The 18591-nt window shown below is 39.5% G+C and overlaps 1 protein-coding gene across 1 annotated transcript; it reads left to right on the forward strand.

Moving 5' to 3' along the window:
- Window positions 1-4676: 4676 nt before the first annotated feature.
- LOC137287928 (fap1 adhesin-like) lies at window positions 4677-11570 on the forward strand. The gene is made up of 4 exons (XM_067820301.1): window positions 4677-4743; window positions 6084-6722; window positions 7267-7351; window positions 7511-11570. Exons 1-4 carry the CDS (start codon window positions 4677-4679, stop codon window positions 11568-11570), a joined length of 4851 nt encoding a protein of 1616 aa, XP_067676402.1.
- Window positions 11571-18591: the final 7021 nt, after the last annotated feature.

Genomic DNA, 18591 nt, shown 5'->3' on the forward strand with positions numbered 1-18591 from the left:
ATACAGGGTCGTGCATACTGACATTTACAATGGTGTGAGACCAATGATTCTTTTTATGAAAACCATCATTGTTTTAGTAACTATGTTAAAGCCCGTGTGTGACGAGAATATGACAATTGAAGCTGCACAAGTTCATATTTTGTCTGCAGTAGGATATTCGTGGCAAACCCGTTGTGGCCTGAAAACCAGAGTGTTTTAGGTCACTTAAGCCTGATTTGGAGATAATGGACTCCAAACATTCAGATTGCATGTTCTTTTTAGTTATTGAAAATTGTCCAATGAAACGCAAGGAGGAAAAGCGATCTTAAGCCATCTGAACCATAAATTGGCCGTATTTCATGGGAATAATTGACTATCTGGCACTTTTTGTGTGTGGAGAATCACCTTAGACGAAAGTGTTTTTTGTTCAAACCGAAGTGTTGTGAGTGAAGACTATAGGATAAAAATGCCTTTATAATGATAAAATCATAACTGAACCATAATATTTCTTGAAGGTCTTTACAGTGAACTGAAGGTGAAAAATTATTGAAGTTTCTTGCAGAGTCTATAAGTAGGTGTCTGTATTCCGTGGAATCTGTTAAACTTAACCAGATGATAGAATAACACCCCAGGTTAAATATGATATCCATGAGTAATATTTTACAAAAATTGGAATTAAAACACTTGATCAACAGCGGTTCTTGGAAGTTACGGAAATGGGCGAGTGGTGACGAATGTGACGAAGAGTCACATTAATGGTTCGGCTCTCTCGACGAAGATCGTTGCTTAGTCACTGATATGTTCTGCACTAGATTGGATTATAATATATTACAGTTATTACGAGGGCACACGGGCACTAATTCTATGTTCGTTATTACTTTACTTTTTTTATACACATTTTAAAAAAAACAAACAGCAAGTCTACCCCAGATACCAGTTCGTTATAAACCACATTCAGAAAAAGGAAAAGAAACGCAACTCTGGCTTTTAGTCGTGTTTTTCGAAAATTTCGTTTCTTTTGCTGTTCAGTATAGCTGACTATATAATTTATAGCCCATCATATTTGCTGCTTAAATATTGCTTAGGGCAGGAAAAAACTGACAAAAATCACAATGAAATATACATTGTCGTGTTAGTTATCCCCCTTTTCGCCACACAAGGATCTGATTCACGAGATGGAGATAATTCAGTTTGTTCTTCATTTGATATTTATTTGGAATATTCTTGTTTATTTATTGTGTGAAGTTTAAGGCAATAATTGTGGTTAATTTCTCTTTTAAATAAACATTGCATTTTGTGTAAAACTGGATCTGTTTTGTGATTTTGTACCTATTCTGTGAGCCAACTGGCTCAGAACATTCAGGAATAACTATTTTCCTTTCTTTTGTACTACCTGATTGACATTCAAAGCATTATCGGTGGCATTATAATATACAGTATAATAACCTGACGTTGGCCTCCACACCCTTGTGGGAGGCAGGATGCGCGCGCGTATATGTGTGTATGTGAGTGGGTGGGGGGGGGGGGGGGGGGGGCTGCCCATGCCCCATCTTTCCTCACTCACTGTCATACTTAGTCACTTTCTCACTCACTCATTAACACTTGCACTCACTCACTCACGCACAGATATTTTGTTTCAAAGAACACACGGGGAAATCTAGCGAATACTTGTGGGTATTAAACTATGAGTTAAAGAATTGTTTAACAGTCAGATGCATAATTATTCTCTCATCCACTCACTCACACATATTATTTAATTTGTATAATCTCTCACTCACTCTCTCACACACTCAGTCACTCACTCTCTAACACACTTAGTCACTCACTCACCCACTCACTCTCTAACAGTCACTCTCTAACACATTCAGTCACTCACTCTCTCATTCGCCCTCCCACTCATTCACCCAACCCAAATCCACCCTGAGAACAAATTACTCTTCTCCCCTTCCCCTTCCCCTACCCTTTGTGCCTAAAAAGACAAACGTTTCTATTTTAACCGTTAACAGTCAATATATATATATATAATCATACATGTAAGTATGACTTGCTTTGTTTGACCTTTCTTTGTAACACACCTCTGGTAACCCAAATTCTAACCTATAGCTAACTGAGTGATGACAAAGCACAAGTCATTAACCGTTATCCTGCTTTTATATAGAGTTCAACTACATACATCCGATATCTGTTGCAGGATTTCCTTTTGTGTTTGGTCGAAACAGGATATCTCATACAACGTAACCTCGTTAATCCAAACGGTAATATTTTAAATGAATTCGTAATATTCGGATGGACAGATCTTGGTTTCTGAATTTATAAATCTATGTTACGTTTTCTTCACCGGCGAAGTAAAACACTATACACAGGCAGGCAGGCAGGCAGGCCGAGCATATTGACCAAAAGCTGAACGTGTCCTGACGCGACTACACCGACAACGACGTGGCCAATGGTGCAACAGGGTACAGACATGGAACCTGGGAAACTGGCGACGCGTACGTTTGGTTCAGATATGAATCGCGATTTTTTCCTATCCTGTCAACGACGGATGGAAGGCACCAAACTGCGTGCGACAGGTGGACAGATTTAGTGGTGGGAAGCGTCATTGTGTCGGGAGCCATGTCCTAAACGGTTATATCAAAGCTAAAGTGCTGTTGAAAATAGACAGAAACTGTTTTTTCCGCATGATTTATATCTACAATTTATGCATTTAATGTGTGAAAGTATGAAATATCTGTTAATTTAAGTTCGGCCAAACTATTGTATCAGTGTTAAGGAGAGAGACGTAGAAATGTAGAAAAGTGACTTTATCGAGGGGAGATTAGTGCAGAATTGAGCAATGCGTTTTTTGTTTTTCTAAATCCAAATCGACTTATTTGGAGTGTTCGATGATATTGTATTACAAAGGGCACTTTTGAAATGCCCATTTTGAAATCATACTTGATAGCTGACTCAGGAAATAACTTTCATGCTGCAAGTAAGGATGTACCTACCATAGAGTCTCACTGTCACTATAAACAGAAACAGGTGGGAGGGTCGTCTCAAAAGCAAAATCAGGACGGATGTTGCAAACGGTGTTGGGGATAATCATCTAGGGGAATTTGCTTGGTCACGTAAACATGTCGTAACAATTGACCTAAAATATCCCGTCCTGTCGATCTTCGGTGGTTATGCCGCCAGTGTATTTTGAGACATTAAATAAATGACTGATTTAAGCTTTTCTATGGGTATGGTACTGTTCTACGTATCTAAACATAAACTTTATGAAAGAAAGACACGTAAGATATCAATTAACTGATGAGACATATTCAACACACATGAAAAAGCATAAAATATCTTGTTGAGTTGATCCCTTGTGCCTGTTGGCAGCAAAATGCCAGTCGTCATGTCTGGGTGAGCGTCCTAACTGCCACCTGTAGTCTGATCTATCGTTTTCAACAGCTATTCGTATTTTATTTACGTTTTGCCTGATTATACGAGTAAATATGCTTTCCTGGATATCCTATTACACATCCCTCTCATAGACGCGCGTCTAGGCAAGAGACAGCATCAAAAGGACGTATAGGTGTAGACAGCCTACCCTATTACCGTATAATGGGATATAGCAATAGGGTACTAGATTTTATACACCTACATTTCTTTCTAACGCTGTTTCACAGCGAGACACGCCCCTATGGCCAACGGAGATAGTCCGATGTGAACTTGATCTTGAGAAACGATATATTTTACGAGCGTTTCTTTAACCATCAGGATCGTCCTGTACCCCGCCGCCCCTGAACTAAATCACGACAAACAAGTGACTGACCACAACCTAGCCTCCGAATCAAGTACATCATGGTACCGAATAGTTATCACCCAGGTATACCCATACACCTTCTATGATAAAGTTCCAAAACAGTTCAGCGTGATAATTCGTTTACTCTTTGTACCAGTTAGCAAATTCATGGAATTCTCCAGAATATCTTTACCTGGACTTGCCTTTACCTTTTCCCTGTCCCTTTTGCAACATAATGCTTCCTTTGATTTCGCACTTTTGTGATGCCACTTTTTGTATGCAGCTGCCTTTTGAACCGGTTTATCCTGTTACATGTGGCCATTTTTCATGGCATTACTATTCCAGATCAGCAATCAGACCAAAGAGACATCTGTTGGCACTGACCACGTGAAAACCGAAGAACATTTAGGACAAATCCAGCCATAACCGAGTTTTCGTAGTCGACCTGGGATCGCGGATCTGGGTCGCAGAAAGGGACGCAACTCTGAATGTATATTTGGATCTGATACCTTAAATGTAATGTCCGATCATAAAGATAAACAATCTCATTACCACAAATACAGTTTTAATTCTTCACGAAAGCGGAAGTAGGACAAGAAGTATTAATAGAACATGTAACCGTTGTTAATGTTGACAATATAAATGCAAACACGACATCTGAATGTTGTGCTGACGGCCTAACAAGGAAAAACCCTTCTGTATATCAGGATTGTGATTGTGTGTTGGGAGTGTATCTACATAAAGAGAGTTATCGAGCTGCTGCATCCTGAACGATAAGCACGAACGCAGTGGTTGTAGATATGTATGAACAGACAAGGAAAGTTTGCTTGCAATAGTGAAAATTACCCCTGCTGTTGGTCGCTGGAACATGGAACACAGAATCAGTCATTGGGTGGGATCTACAGAACGAACTCCATGAGACTGGAATATGACGGGGTCAGTGTCGATGGTGTTTTGTTTTGGGTTCACTCTCCTGTGTCAAGTTGCGGTTCAAGGTAAGTCGAAGTGATGTGTAGGTCGAATTTGCACCGACAATTCTATTATAAATCATATGAGTATGTTTACTATTGGCATAGAGTGAACGACAAGCCCGTGAAGTTCCGGGTACGACTTGACCGCGTAGATTGGTGCTCATGCTGTTGATCACTGGGCTGTCGGGTCCAGACTCGATTATTTACAGTGGGCCGCCATATAGCTGGAATATTGATGAGTGTGGCGTTGAACAACAAACAAGCAGCCAAAGTGATGACTACTACTCTTGTAACTAAGTACTGGATATAACGAACTGGTTTTGGTCCTGGCCAATGGTTGTGTCGTTTAGTCGAAATGGTACAATATCATGCCGGATGTGACCTTGAGGTGGTCGCGTGGTGCTGTAATGTTATGTAACTTTGGTCCATCGTTCGTTCTTTTCGCAATTTGTGATGTACCTCCACTTGATGGCACAACTGTTGTCCAGTGACAGGACTTGATGTCGTTTCAAAAGTGGTCACTCCATGGTGGACTGTCCAGAGCAGGAAAAAAAGTACATATCTTTACACATACATTTGTTTGATTGAGAAAGTAGACCTCTCTGTAGATATATGTGTTTCAAAGGGACAGTAAATATTTTGTATACATATTAGTGTAGATATTTGAGAGGGAAAGTAAATATCTTTACGCATATATTTGTTTGCGATACATGTGAATGAACTATACTGACTACATTTCACTACAAGGAAACTGTGGAGCATTATTTGATAACCAGCTGCATATCAGTTGCCTGTGCGAATATACCCAAGTTGGAAAGAGGAAGTAAGAAGGATTACCACCTATAGCAGAACATATGTCTGACTTTTGAACCGTATCCACGTATTCGTTTTCTGTCATTAATGTAACCCAACTGGACAATTGGAATTTACACGAGACTAACTCGCCCTAATATTTGATCATGGTTGGTTCTCGTTCCTGCTTCACGCTAAACAAGAGAAAGCAAATCGAAGTGACGTTAATTTGTAATTATATCAGTAAATGTTGTTGTAATTAAGGGGACAACTGTATCATACTTAAATATGCATAACGATGCATTTTCGTTACCTGTGAAGATCCGGGTTAAAATTGTAACCCAAGCTTGTCGTAAGAGGCGACTTACGGGTTCTTCTAGTCAGGCACGTTGACATGGTTGACACATGTCATCCTATCCCAGATCGATGATGTTGATCACTGGATTGTCGGATCCAGACGCGATTATTTACAGACCGCCGCCATATAGCTGGAATATTGCTGGGCGCGGCGTTGAACAAAGAAACAAAGACACAATCAAACTTCTAATCAAACTTCAACATTACATTTGCAGGCTCAGCCAACATACCCATGTCCGCTGCATCTGGCTCGTCAAGTACAGCTGTGATTTCATCAAATGATAACACACTGGATCCTGCATCGTTCCTTACGAACACACCATCATCAATATCAGTCTATCCAGATCCCACAGTGTCAACCTACCCAGTATCAACTTCATCTCTTTCATATTACATTCACAGAAAACATAAGATGAAGGCATCTTCGATGAAACACTCATCTACAATAAGGACTCTACCTAAACACAAATATACAGGTACGACATGGAAACCAAAGTTTCCGTTTGGAAAATCATTGTCATCTTCACCTGGCAGGAATGAAGGGTCTAAAAACCCTAAAAGTGACACAAGAATAAAGTCAAGCCAATCAACCCTGATGATGCAAGTACGTATACAACCAGGTCATCGTTTGATTACGCAGACGGGAACCAATACTTCAAGAGGAGTTAATCCATTGGTTGTTCCAGTACTGACATCAACCGTCACCTCAACGCCAGCGTTATCATTGCCTCAAGAGGAACCATCCTCAGCCGCCACAAAACAAGCGTCTAGAAAACGCAATACCGATGGCGTGTTCTTAGAGATGCTCGTCCAAAAGACTAGACCAGACACAACAGAATCTTCACCACTTCCTGGTAAATAATGTGCTTTCCCTAAAACCGATTCACAGATTATTTGTATTACTATACTGTGATTTAATGGTTATGTTTCAAAATGGTAAACTCTCGATCATCTATCTTTCCATAATCGTTTGCAAAATGTAATAGAAACAGCGGTGGTGTGAACTGGATCTTACACTGATGGGAAAAGTATTTAATTTATTCCATGGTGTGCTAATGTAATTAAGGGACAAGAGTTTGGATTGAGCAGGCGTTAAATCTACCTTTATCCCTTCTGCTAAACACACTGATTTGTGCAAGATGCAAGAAAACCAATCAATGTATTCAAGCCACTGGTTTCTATTTCACTAATGAGTGATACTCTAAAGACAGCCGAGTCTCCGGAACACAGTTTGATAATGAGGACAATATAAAAAATATATATTGTTTCTCTTGAGAAGAGTTCGTTTTCTCGATGCATGGATTTGTTGTTATATAAAAAAACATATTTTCGTTAAGTTAAGCTGTGGATTGCTGCTTAAAAAATATCATATGCTTCTTTGTGTTTTTCCGTTTTCAGGTGAATATATTGCGATAATAATCCTGAGTATCCTTTGTGGAATTGTGTTGATGATGATAATCATCTACGTCCTCTGTAAACACAGGTAATTATTTTGTTTCAGTTAATCAGTGACAGGATATGAAATGTATGATTGAAACAAACAATGAGTCATGCGGAAGTGACGATTACCAATAGTTTTATGAACCATGCATTTAAGTGAAGGTCTAAAAAAATTGAAATTAAGCGAGATTCTTTCTTTCAGATGCTGCAGGGTGAGGTTTCAAGTGATTACCATCAGATGCGACGACTTGTCCTCTTCTGAAGTGAGTTTGGAGAGTGGTCTACAAGATGGACACTCAAACGTGGCACATTCTGGTTCGGAGTCTCTGGATGAAATCGGACAAACCTCCTTCATCAGTACAGATGTGCCAAACAGCTCACTCGAGAATTCACAGTTAGAGGAAACAGCACATGACTTTTCTAATCAAGACATGCGTCAGACTAATGTGACAGAATTCAGAAATGTTATACAGTCTGATTACATGGATCTGTCATATTTCACTTCAGGCAGTGACAAAAAAGACACTGACACAGTGAACAAGGCAGGAGGTGGAGGGCCTTGGTCTGGTAATTCCCCTGCTATAAAAGATGATGAACCTAAACCTGTAGAAAACCATTCAGGTAACAGCACCGGTATGGATGAAACTCGTTTTGGGTATACCCATGATAAGCCTGCAACTGGGACACTGAAAAGACCTAAATTATTATATGACAAATTTGGATACACACTAGTTATAAAGAAGGGTAATAATCAATTTCAATTTGCTGAAGAATCAGATCACATTAATCATTTAAAAGACAGCACATCGAATTCCCTCAATCATGGCACGGTATCGAAAGTGGGACATGCTGCTGTCGTAAACAGTCCTGTTTCTAATCATAAAAGCAAAACGTTTCATGAACATGTTCTCCTGCCAAAAACAAAACTCGTAGAACGTCTTGTCGGTAGCAGCCAGATGGATCTTCATACTGAAGAGGTGAATCAGACTAGGGATCTTCTTGTGTCTCCAAAGATAGAGACACACGCCTTTAATCATTACCTTGACTTATATAGTCAAATTGACGATGACAGCTGTGGAAAAAATGGTGAAATGGATCTTGTGGAAAATCTATCAACAGAAACAGATGGTAAACAAAGTAGTGAAACACACTCACAACACACGAGCGAGGATGTAGAGCACGCAGGCGGGCGTTCCGTCAGTAATACCATGACATGTAGTGATGTTCTTTTGGAATCGATTGACATTTTGCAGGGACTGCAAGAGACAATACCATCAACAGATGCCAATTCGGATTATCATTCGTCTGGAGAGGACACATCCCCAGATGAAGATATTGATATCATGGCATACTTGGGTGATTATGTTCCTCCGAAAAAGACATATCTTGGTATCATTTATGAGTATGAGGAGGACGTAGAATTTGATGAACCAGATAAAGATGAAAGCAGTGAAAGTAATGACAGCGAGAAGGAAGAATCAGAAAAGGAACACCTTAATCAAGACCATGCTAACAGGCCAAAACAAACGTCAGAGAGGGTGAAAACCGATGAAGTCATGAAAGCGGTAAACAAAGCTAAACGGGAAGGGATTGAAGAGGAAGATGACACGGTCGGAAATCTGGAAATCCTCCACACATACCAAATGAACGATGAAAACCACGTAGACTCGGGAGTCCAAAAGCAAGTGGAAGGAGAATCAGAAGCAGATTTCGTAGACAAACAGAATGCCGATGAAGATGCAACAGGGAGGTGTAGCGAGCCAGTAGACTGTCAAGGACTGATACAAACGATGGAAGGAGGTGGCCCAGTAGTTGCCAGAGATGACCACACATACCCACACAACTTGCAAGGAAAGGTAATGTACACACCAGATATAGGAAACAAGGACGGTCTGCGGCCTGAGGGGGCAAATCGTGATGAAACGTATTCAGGAGATGAACCATTAGTGGTAGTACAGGAAACAGCACTGGGTGTAGTACAGCAGGTAGCACAGGATGTAGTACAGGAAGTAGCACAGAATGTAGTACAGGAGATAGCACAAGAGACAGCGCAGGATGTATCAGAAGAAGTAGCACAGGAGTCAACACAGGATGTATCAGAAGAAGTAGCACAGGAGTCAACACAGGATGTGTCAGAGGAAGAAGCACAGGAGTCAACACAGGAATCAACACAGGAGTCAACACAGGATGTATCAGAAGAAGTAGCACAGGAGTCAACAAAGGAGTCAAAACAGGATGTATCAGAAGAAATAGCACAGGAGTCAACACAGGGGTCAACACAGGAGGTATCACAAGACTTGGCACAGGAGTCAACACAAGATGTATCAAAAGTAGTACAGGAGTCAACACAGGATGTATCAGAAGAAGTAGCACAGGAGTCAACACAGGAGTCAACACAGGAGGTATCACAAGACGTGGCACAGGAGTCAACACAAGATGTATCAAAAGTAGTACAGGAGTCAACACAGGATGTGTCAGAGGAAGAAGCACAGGAGTCAACACAGGAATCAACACAGGAGTCAACACAGGATGTATCAGAAGAAGTAGCACAGGAGTCAACAAAGGAGTCAAAACAGGATGTATCAGAAGAAATAGCACAGGAGTCAACACAGGGGTCAACACAGGAGGTATCACAAGACGTGGCACAGGAGTCAACACAAGATGTATCAAAAGTAGCACAGGAGTCAACACAGGATGTATCAGAAGAAGTAGCACAGGAGTCAACACAGGAGTCAACACAGGAATCAACACAGGAGTCAACACAGGAGTCAACACAGGATGTATCAGAAGAAGTAGCACAGGAGTCAACAAAGGAGTCAAAACAGGATGTATCAGAAGAAGAAGTAGCGCAGGAGTCAACACAGGAATCAACACAGAAGTCAACACAGGATGTCTCACAAGACGTGGCACAGGAGTCAAAACAGGATGTATCACAAGAGGTAGCATACGAGTCAATACAGGGGGTATCAGAAGACGTGGCACAGGAGTCAACACAGGATGTATCACAAGAGGTAGCACAAGTGTCAACACAGGATGTATCACAAGACGTGGCACAGGAGTCAACACAGGATGTATCAGAAGTAGCACAGGAGTCAACACAGGGTGTATCAGAAGAAGTACCACAGGAGTCAACACAGGATGTATTAAGAGAGATAGCACAAGAGGTAGTACGGGAGGTTACACAAGATAAATCTTCTGAAAAGCTCAAGGAACAAAGAACAGAATTGAAGAAGAGTGCTGTGAAATTGGGACAAGCTAAAACGGAAGGCGAGTGTGATGTAGAGGAAAATGAGCAAGCCGAACAAATTGAGGATGAAGAGATGGTTGAGGTACAGGTGAAAGATAATCAAACTAAAGAAAATAGTGATGAACAACAAAAGACAAATGGAGATTTTGATGAACGTCTCCATAGTATCAAAGACACGATAATCGTGAAAGCAGAAACTGAACAGGTACTGGAAGGGCAAGATGAAAGGACAGAAATAGGAACTAATCAACAAATGCAGGAGGATTTTGTTAGAGTTGAAGATCCGTCAAAAGTGGACGAGGCGGAAGTAGGTACAGAAAGTGACGGTGATGAACAAGAGAACCATGTTGATGAAGCAGAGAAAGACAAAAGCTTTGAGGTTAAACCCTATAGCACTGCAGATATTGAAAGTCAGATCACAGACATCGATATTTGTACACAAAAGAAAAAACACAAGGACCATTATGATGATGATGAGGCTGAGGTACAGCAATCATCAGATGGGGTTGCAATTCAGGGGACGATTGAAAGTGTAATCCACCCAGAAGTGGGGACCAGTGTGGCGGAAGAAAACCAAGAGCAAGAGGGTAAAACGAAAGACAACAACGATAAGCAACATGAAGCGACAGAGAACAACACTGACTTGTGCGCCGGGAGTAGGCACATCCTATTTCTCGATAGTGAAGAAGAGGAAGAAGATGAATATGACGATGATGATGGTTGGATGAATTTAGATGAACCCATCTCAATGGTACTGGCTGCTTGTCAGTTTTTGAGCAACGATGATAGTGATATTGACGAAATGGACAGTGAGGGCTCTCGACCATTCGACTCCAACTCTCAAGATGAAGGGGCACTGGTACTTGATAATTGTTTTGTGCGAGATTATATTGAAAGATTAAAATTCCTTCAACCAACTAAAGGCATTTTATGTAAAGAAATGGAGACTCGTGGAGGAAAACGTGTTTCCAAAAAGGTTCGATTCACACTTCCCGACGAATGGAACACATGTTAGACAAATATAAAATCCACATATTATGTAAAAGACAAATAATATGGATAACAACTTCTTGTTTATTGAATGTTGCAACGTTTCTGGGTTATTCCTTGCCCCTTCGTCAATTGAATTTATGCAATCAAGATTCACCAATGAGTACATATACTAAATTGTACAAAAAGCCAGTGTTGAGTGTACATAGAATAAATTGAATAAGAAACATGAGATGAGATTTACAGACAATGGGTATATAGTTTACACAAGGAAAGAGTTTATGCAAGTGATTAGCAGATATGGGTAGAAGCCAGTAATGATCTAATTGACTTCCCAGGCACTGGGTTGGTACACACCTTGGTCCCTGTTCATCTGCGGTTGTAATTGTTTGTGCTTGATCGGGATTAGTCGTTAATATGGCTGATTGTTGCCAGTCAAAGGACTGAGAAGGGTTTCTAATGATGTGCTCTGAGAGAAATGACGATTGGTCCACTATTTGTAAAGCTGTTTTGTGGTCCTACGTCAAACGGGCGAGATGTTTTACCTATGTATGTGAAGCCACAGTCACACTGCAGTTTGTATATGCATCCCCTTGGTCTACTTGGAGTCTTGAGGAAGTTCGTCCATTTGCTCACAGGGTGGTTTTCAGGATCTCATCAGAGTGTTACATCGATGTTGGTAGTTTTCTTTATGAAACGGCTGATGTGGTCATTGATCTGGTCACGTTTGGGTATGTTGATTCTGAAAGGAGAAGGTTCAGGTTGAGGAGGGCGTTGCTGCTGGAGAGTTTAGGGAATATTTCTTTCTACTAGATGTTTAGAATAGCCTTTGAAGCTGGCAAATATTGCTCTGATGTGGTCTGTTTCAACAGGGAGATGGGCGGGCCCACAGATGGATTTGGCGCGTCTAGACAAGGTTGCTATTATGGCTCGTTTGATCTATGAATCTGTGTCTGGATACACATTCCGAAACATAATCTTCTAAAATTTGACAAAAACACGAAATACAGCGTAACTGCGTTTCCAGGACCTAGTTAATAACAACAATGCTTTTGCTACGAAGAAACACAAATACACCATTCAATTTATTGTCAAATATTTTGTTCCTACTTTCTTCTGCACGTTATTGTATCATCAACCGCCTCTGTAAGTAACGTACATTTCTTTTTTAATTGTACGATGTCAGTCTTGACGTATGAATCAACCATTCAGGAAGGTGAAAGTAGGAGATAAGAGTAAATCAACTAATCACTAGAAGCAATAATGTGAAGACCGATCTACACCAGTCAAGAACTCTTTTTAGCAGCCACGTGAATTTAATTTCTCTCATTTGTATAGCCTTTTAATTGTTGGAATTTGTGTAAGACTGGAAGAACATAGAGCTATGTTAAACTCGATGCGATTCAATTATTGTTTGTTTCATCTTGTATGAAATGACAAGTTCTATTTCTTTTAATATTCCTCTGTTAATGTGAAATGACCTGATATTTGTTGTAACAAAATGGCAGATATAAGTTGTAATTGAACAAATGTATATGCACTTTTCATACCAGTTTGCTTGCACAGACATACATATTACCGTCGTCAAAACTCATGTCTGTACAAGTTCATACCCAAAACCAGACGTATTTTTTTAATATTCAGTGTACATAACAAACCATGTGTTTTCAAAATTTGTATTTAATAATTATGTTATTAAATGTATATATTTTCAGCTACACGATAGGGTGTATGTGTTACTAAACAGCAGTGTACATAAGACGTTGTGTTTGTGATAGAAACGTACTGTAAATAAAATGTAGTGCAATATTTATTCATTGTTTCCTTTATTCAAAAATAGAAATTTTAAAGAATGTATTTACGTCGAGAAGATATTCTTCCAATTCTACCACTTATTCAGCATCTTTGAATCATCCTGGTACCGAAAATAGTTTAATACCATTTGAGAATAACGGTGCGGGTATTTCTCGACAGCTAATACATCTCCTCAAAAGGAGGTATAAATCAAAGTGTGGTAAACGCATTTACACATAAGCGATTTATTTATTTATTTATTTATTTATTTATTTATTTATTTATTTATTTATTTATTTATTTATTTATTTATTTATTTATTTATTTATTTATTAGGACTTTTTTCTGAAAGCCAAAATGATACATAACTCATTGTAGGTTAATTTCAGTATCATTTAACTTATACTGGTTGAATAAACCCTACACAATACATGTGGGTTTGATATAATAATTATAACAGTAGCTTAAAATTTTTCTGGTTGTCGTACATTTAAAAAATATCAGATTCTGTCATTTTCCTAGGGATTTACAAGGAAACTACGAAAGTGTTTCAAAACAGATGACTTTCAATTACAATAGAACCAGTCACCAAGCTCAAATGGCATTTTTTGGAACAAGGGTCGTGGGGTAGCCTGATGGTTAAAGGGTTCGCTCGTAACACTGAAGACCCGGGTTCGATTCCACACATAGGTGCAATGTGTGAGGCCAATGTCTGCTGTCCACCGCCGTGACATTGCTGGACAATAGCTAAAAGCGGTGTAAATAAATATATTAGACCGTAAGAGGCTTATATTGACAAAGGAAAATAGATGAAGAATAATTAAGCGACAAATCCCATTCCATATTGATAAGCAGGAACAGACACAGGGACAAGAAGTCCTGGAGTGTAGAATTAATTGAGACTACGTCATGAGCATGTGTTCATGACTCACTGGTGACGCTACAGGATGGACAGATGAACGTCCCTGTCATGTCCTAGATACATGCAAAGGCTAGTAAATAAAATGATAGTAAAACCACATATAAACAAGAGACAAATGATCGGAATATATGTTCGTGCCTAAAAACGCAATAACACATGCATACTTCTCGCATAATGCCTGCGAATATAGGTTTCAGAGACCTGTGGTCTGCCGATTAACATAATGGCATGTAATTCACGTCTAATTACTACTTACTGTATCAACATTTCATAACGCTATATAGTGTCATGAAAGCACATGTATATGAGCAATATGTTTTAGATGTTCTGCCCAGCGCCCTTCCATTACGCGGATAGGTATTTTGTAGACGCTTTAAAACAAGAACATTTACGGTTCAATGAAGAGATTAGCTACTACCTGTTACCTGTACACATTATGACGGAATAGTCAAAATAATACACACACGCATGCACGCACACACACTGACACACAAACACAGAGAAAGAGAAATTGTGAGATTGTATACTTTGGAAGATGGCCAAAAAGACAAGACAGTTATATTTTGATTGTTGCAATCCAGTAACTAGTAATTTTCATAAAAAATCTAAGCTCCCACGTAACATAACAACGCCAGTTTTTCTTGAGGATTGACTGATGTACTCAACATCATCTTTCATTCCATCAGCCATTTCAAATGTGGAATATTATTCCCTTAGCTTTTAACAATTACGACTCTGTGGCATCATTTAAATCTTCTGTCTAAGTGAAAGAAACACATACACCTAAATATTATTCAAGTGGAATGGGGAAGTCAGATGTTACACACAAGATTAACATATATAAGGAGATCACTTAATTGTGATTTATCTAGAAATCAATAAACTTGAATGACGCATCATGTCACTGTGGCCATGGAAGTGAGAATGTTTCCCTTACTTCCTTGAATGCCCTTTGCTTCCTACCCAAAGACATAAACTGTTACAATCTTTAGACCGTATGTTTAAAATTAGAACACTGCTCCACTCACAAGACTGTTCCATTATGCCTGTGGGTGTTACCCTATTCTACTCTTAAGACTGTTCCATTATTCCTGCGGGTGTTACCAAATGAACCTCCTAGTTCAGGGTCTATCAAACTGTGTGTCTGTCAGTTGAGAGATAACCGTCAAAACTGATCGCGTTGGATAGACTTCTGAACAGACAACGGACAACCTTGTCCTAAGTGAAATGACACACAAAATTTAAGGGGAAAAGTATTGTTGTGACAAAATGACTTTATTTAATTAGTTCACAGTATGAAACTCCGCAATGGAAATGTCATTTAACTGCTTCGGAATTCTAAAAATAATTCCAACTACATTGTGAATCTAAACTGTAGCAGGAAAATATATGGCATTCGATTCATGAATTTCCTTAATTAACTATTCGTTAATGTTGAATGCATAAATGTAGCCATTCATTTTCCGAAAAGTCGATTTTCATTGGAACGCAATTTTCCAACAATGTCATGGAGGGGGACACAAGAAACGGGCTTCGCACATTGTGATGAAGGGGGATTAGAAAGAGTGATGTAAAAATGCACATCAGTCATCCGTTGAGTGTCCCAACATTACGGGTATACTGTCACACTGTTACATTTGTTAAGGAATAAATAATCCTCGCTGTTTATTGTTTCGTCGTTGTTAAGCGTTGGCTAGTTCTGTTATGGATCACGTTCCCAGGGACAATATTCGTTTCTACAAACAATATTATGATTGGTGAATTTTTTATCATGTATACAGCTTGGGTCATAAATGTAGAAAAACTTTTCATGGAAACGTCTGGGTGCACTAAAAGTAGGATAATCCCCCTGACTAAAGCACTTATCCAAGTATAGCAAGTATACACAGTTGAGGGGGGGGGGGGGGAGGGGGGGGAAGGTTTCTGAAACGTCTGCACTTTCCCCTGTCTCAAAAGGCTGTATGGATGTTTCTCTCGTTGTCCTGTGCTTAGACAGCGTACAATGAGGAAAAGTGTTAACTCCACTTTAAACAGGTTGCTAGTATATCACGGCACGTCCATTTGATGAGGAACGTCCAAGAAGGATGGAAGTGGAACATATTGTAACACATATTGTGAAAGATACAGTAAAATCACAGTCGCTTACTAGTAACGCTAAAAACTGCCATCAATGTATGTACTGTCACTTACGGGGTCTTAGTAATATAGAAAAGGAAAAGGATGTAACGAGCACAACATACCGAGTTCGTTTCAGGGCAAATTCAACAATAATCCCTGTATCTATCCAGTTAAAAGTATGCACACATTTCAAGCAACAGATTTACTAACAAAATGAAACATACAGTACTTGGAGTGAGGGAGTGAGGGTCTTCGGATTTCTCGATGCCGAGCCAAACTCCCTGTTCAGAATTTGTAGTGGTAACGCACCTATGTTCTTGTTTATTAGAAGTATACTCAATCAACATGCACAAAATATGTTAAATTAGTGGCACATGACACCGCATTTTTTTCGGAGACAGTTCCACTTTACTGTCAGGACGGGTTTAAGCGCATTTAATCAGCGTAAACAAGACAGCGTTTTGACCGTTCGCCACTGACGACTATGGTCTTGGCCTGCCCCACATCGATCTGATGGGACATATTTTATTTGTAGCCAATGAGCTCTTTGGCTGTCTGTATCGCGGGGCAGGTCAAGTGCGAGGTCGTCAATGGCGTACTACACAATGCTGGCTTTAAATGTGTGCATAGTTTTAATGGGATAGATACAGTGATACAGTGATCATTGTTGAATTCTCCCTGAAACGAACTTGGTGTGATGATTAACTATTCGTTCTTGTCCTATTATACAGTAGAAGCTGTCTAACCCGGCACGTATCGGGACTGAAGAAACAATCCAGCTTAGACATTGTGCCATATTGTAGAGCTGGTCATAAATGTACAGGCCACGCACGAGGCAGAGATTATATGCCGGTGATGACAACTTGCCGGACTGGACAGATGCCGATTTATACAGCTGTTATTGTATAGTGTTAAGACTCCGGGAGTACCTTGATGGCAGTTTTTAGCGTTACAAGCCGTTTTTCAGTGAAACTTCTATACTTCTATAGCATGTCACCATGCCATGGCCTAAAGGTGCTATACGCCTGGGAATGTGATCCTGCAAAAACATCTATTGACATACAATGTTCATGTCTCAAAATTACTGAATGACGATATGAGGACCGCGACGATTTGACATGTAACATAATTGAGGAATAAATATATCTAAACTTATTCATGATACTCCCATATTAATACATGTATCGATAAGCTGCTTGGCGCCTGTTTCAATAATGTCACCGTGAGTGAGTCAATTTAAATGGAGTCAATGCGCTCAATACATGTACTTTTATGCGTTTTCAACGTGTCTTTTAGGAAATCTGCAAAATGCAGATTCATCAAATGGTCGACCATGCAGTTATTGTTGTGATATGTTGTTTTCGGCTTAACTTCACGGAATCTGCAAAATGCAGATTCATCAAATAATCAGAAATGTGGTATTGTTGTGAGATGTTGTTTTCCGGCTTAACCTCACAAAATCTGCAAAATGCAGATTCATCAAACGATCAGGCATATTGTTATGGTCGTGATACCTTGTTTTCTGGCTTAACCTCACAAAATCTGCATAATGCAGATTCATCAATTTACCGGCCGTATCTCCATCATATGTACCAATCAATATACCAGCCAGTTATCACATGACATTCGTAATTCATGGCAGGTTGTGGATGTAATGTGAACAGCTCATTCCATGATGTGAGTAGATACTTCTATGGACAACAAGGAAAAGTGTAAACCAGGACATAAGTAGCCTCCACCGAATACAACAAATACCAAGTTTTCCTCATACAGGTCTATCAGTGGAGGAACAAATTCGTTTGTGTTAAAAAGCCACATATGTTGGCATGGAAACGGCAAAATTTATCTCCAACATTATCCAAACATTCTTGTAGCTTGAAAGTGAGTAATTTCTGACATAGTCTGTGCATACTTTGTGTAAGGTGTTAGATAGTCATCTAATCTAAACACCACAAGGTAGAGGTGATTGTATACATCCCAGGAAGCTGAGAATGAAATTCGAATGCACACTCTGTCACGGATTATTATTGTGTAGCGCTTTGTTTTTGGTACACTGTTTTCACGCAACTTTAAAACAATTTAATCTGCAATTTACTTTATCAAGTTTTTACTTGATTGAATAACGGATTGTTGTTTTACACCGCATTCATTAATATTGCAGCTACATGGCGGCGGTCTGTAAATAATCAGAGACTATCCAGACAATCCAATG

Source organism: Haliotis asinina, chromosome 6 (genome assembly GCF_037392515.1).
Source record: "Haliotis asinina isolate JCU_RB_2024 chromosome 6, JCU_Hal_asi_v2, whole genome shotgun sequence".
In the NCBI taxonomy this organism is placed as follows: Eukaryota; Metazoa; Mollusca; class Gastropoda; order Lepetellida; family Haliotidae; genus Haliotis; species Haliotis asinina.

What these genes read in the sequence shown, in the direction of transcription:
- LOC137287928 (XM_067820301.1), top strand. Translation starts at nt 4,677, where the DNA reads ATGACGGGGTCAGTGTCGATGGTGTTTTGTTTTGGGTTCACTCTCCTG. An exon ending in GTGTCAAGTTGCGGTTCAAG is followed by an intron (nt 4,744 to 6,083) that starts GTAAGTCGAAGT and finishes TTACATTTGCAG; the next exon opens with GCTCAGCCAACATACCCATG. An exon ending in TACGTCCTCTGTAAACACAG is followed by an intron (nt 7,352 to 7,510) that starts GTAATTATTTTG and finishes TCTTTCTTTCAG; the next exon opens with ATGCTGCAGGGTGAGGTTTC.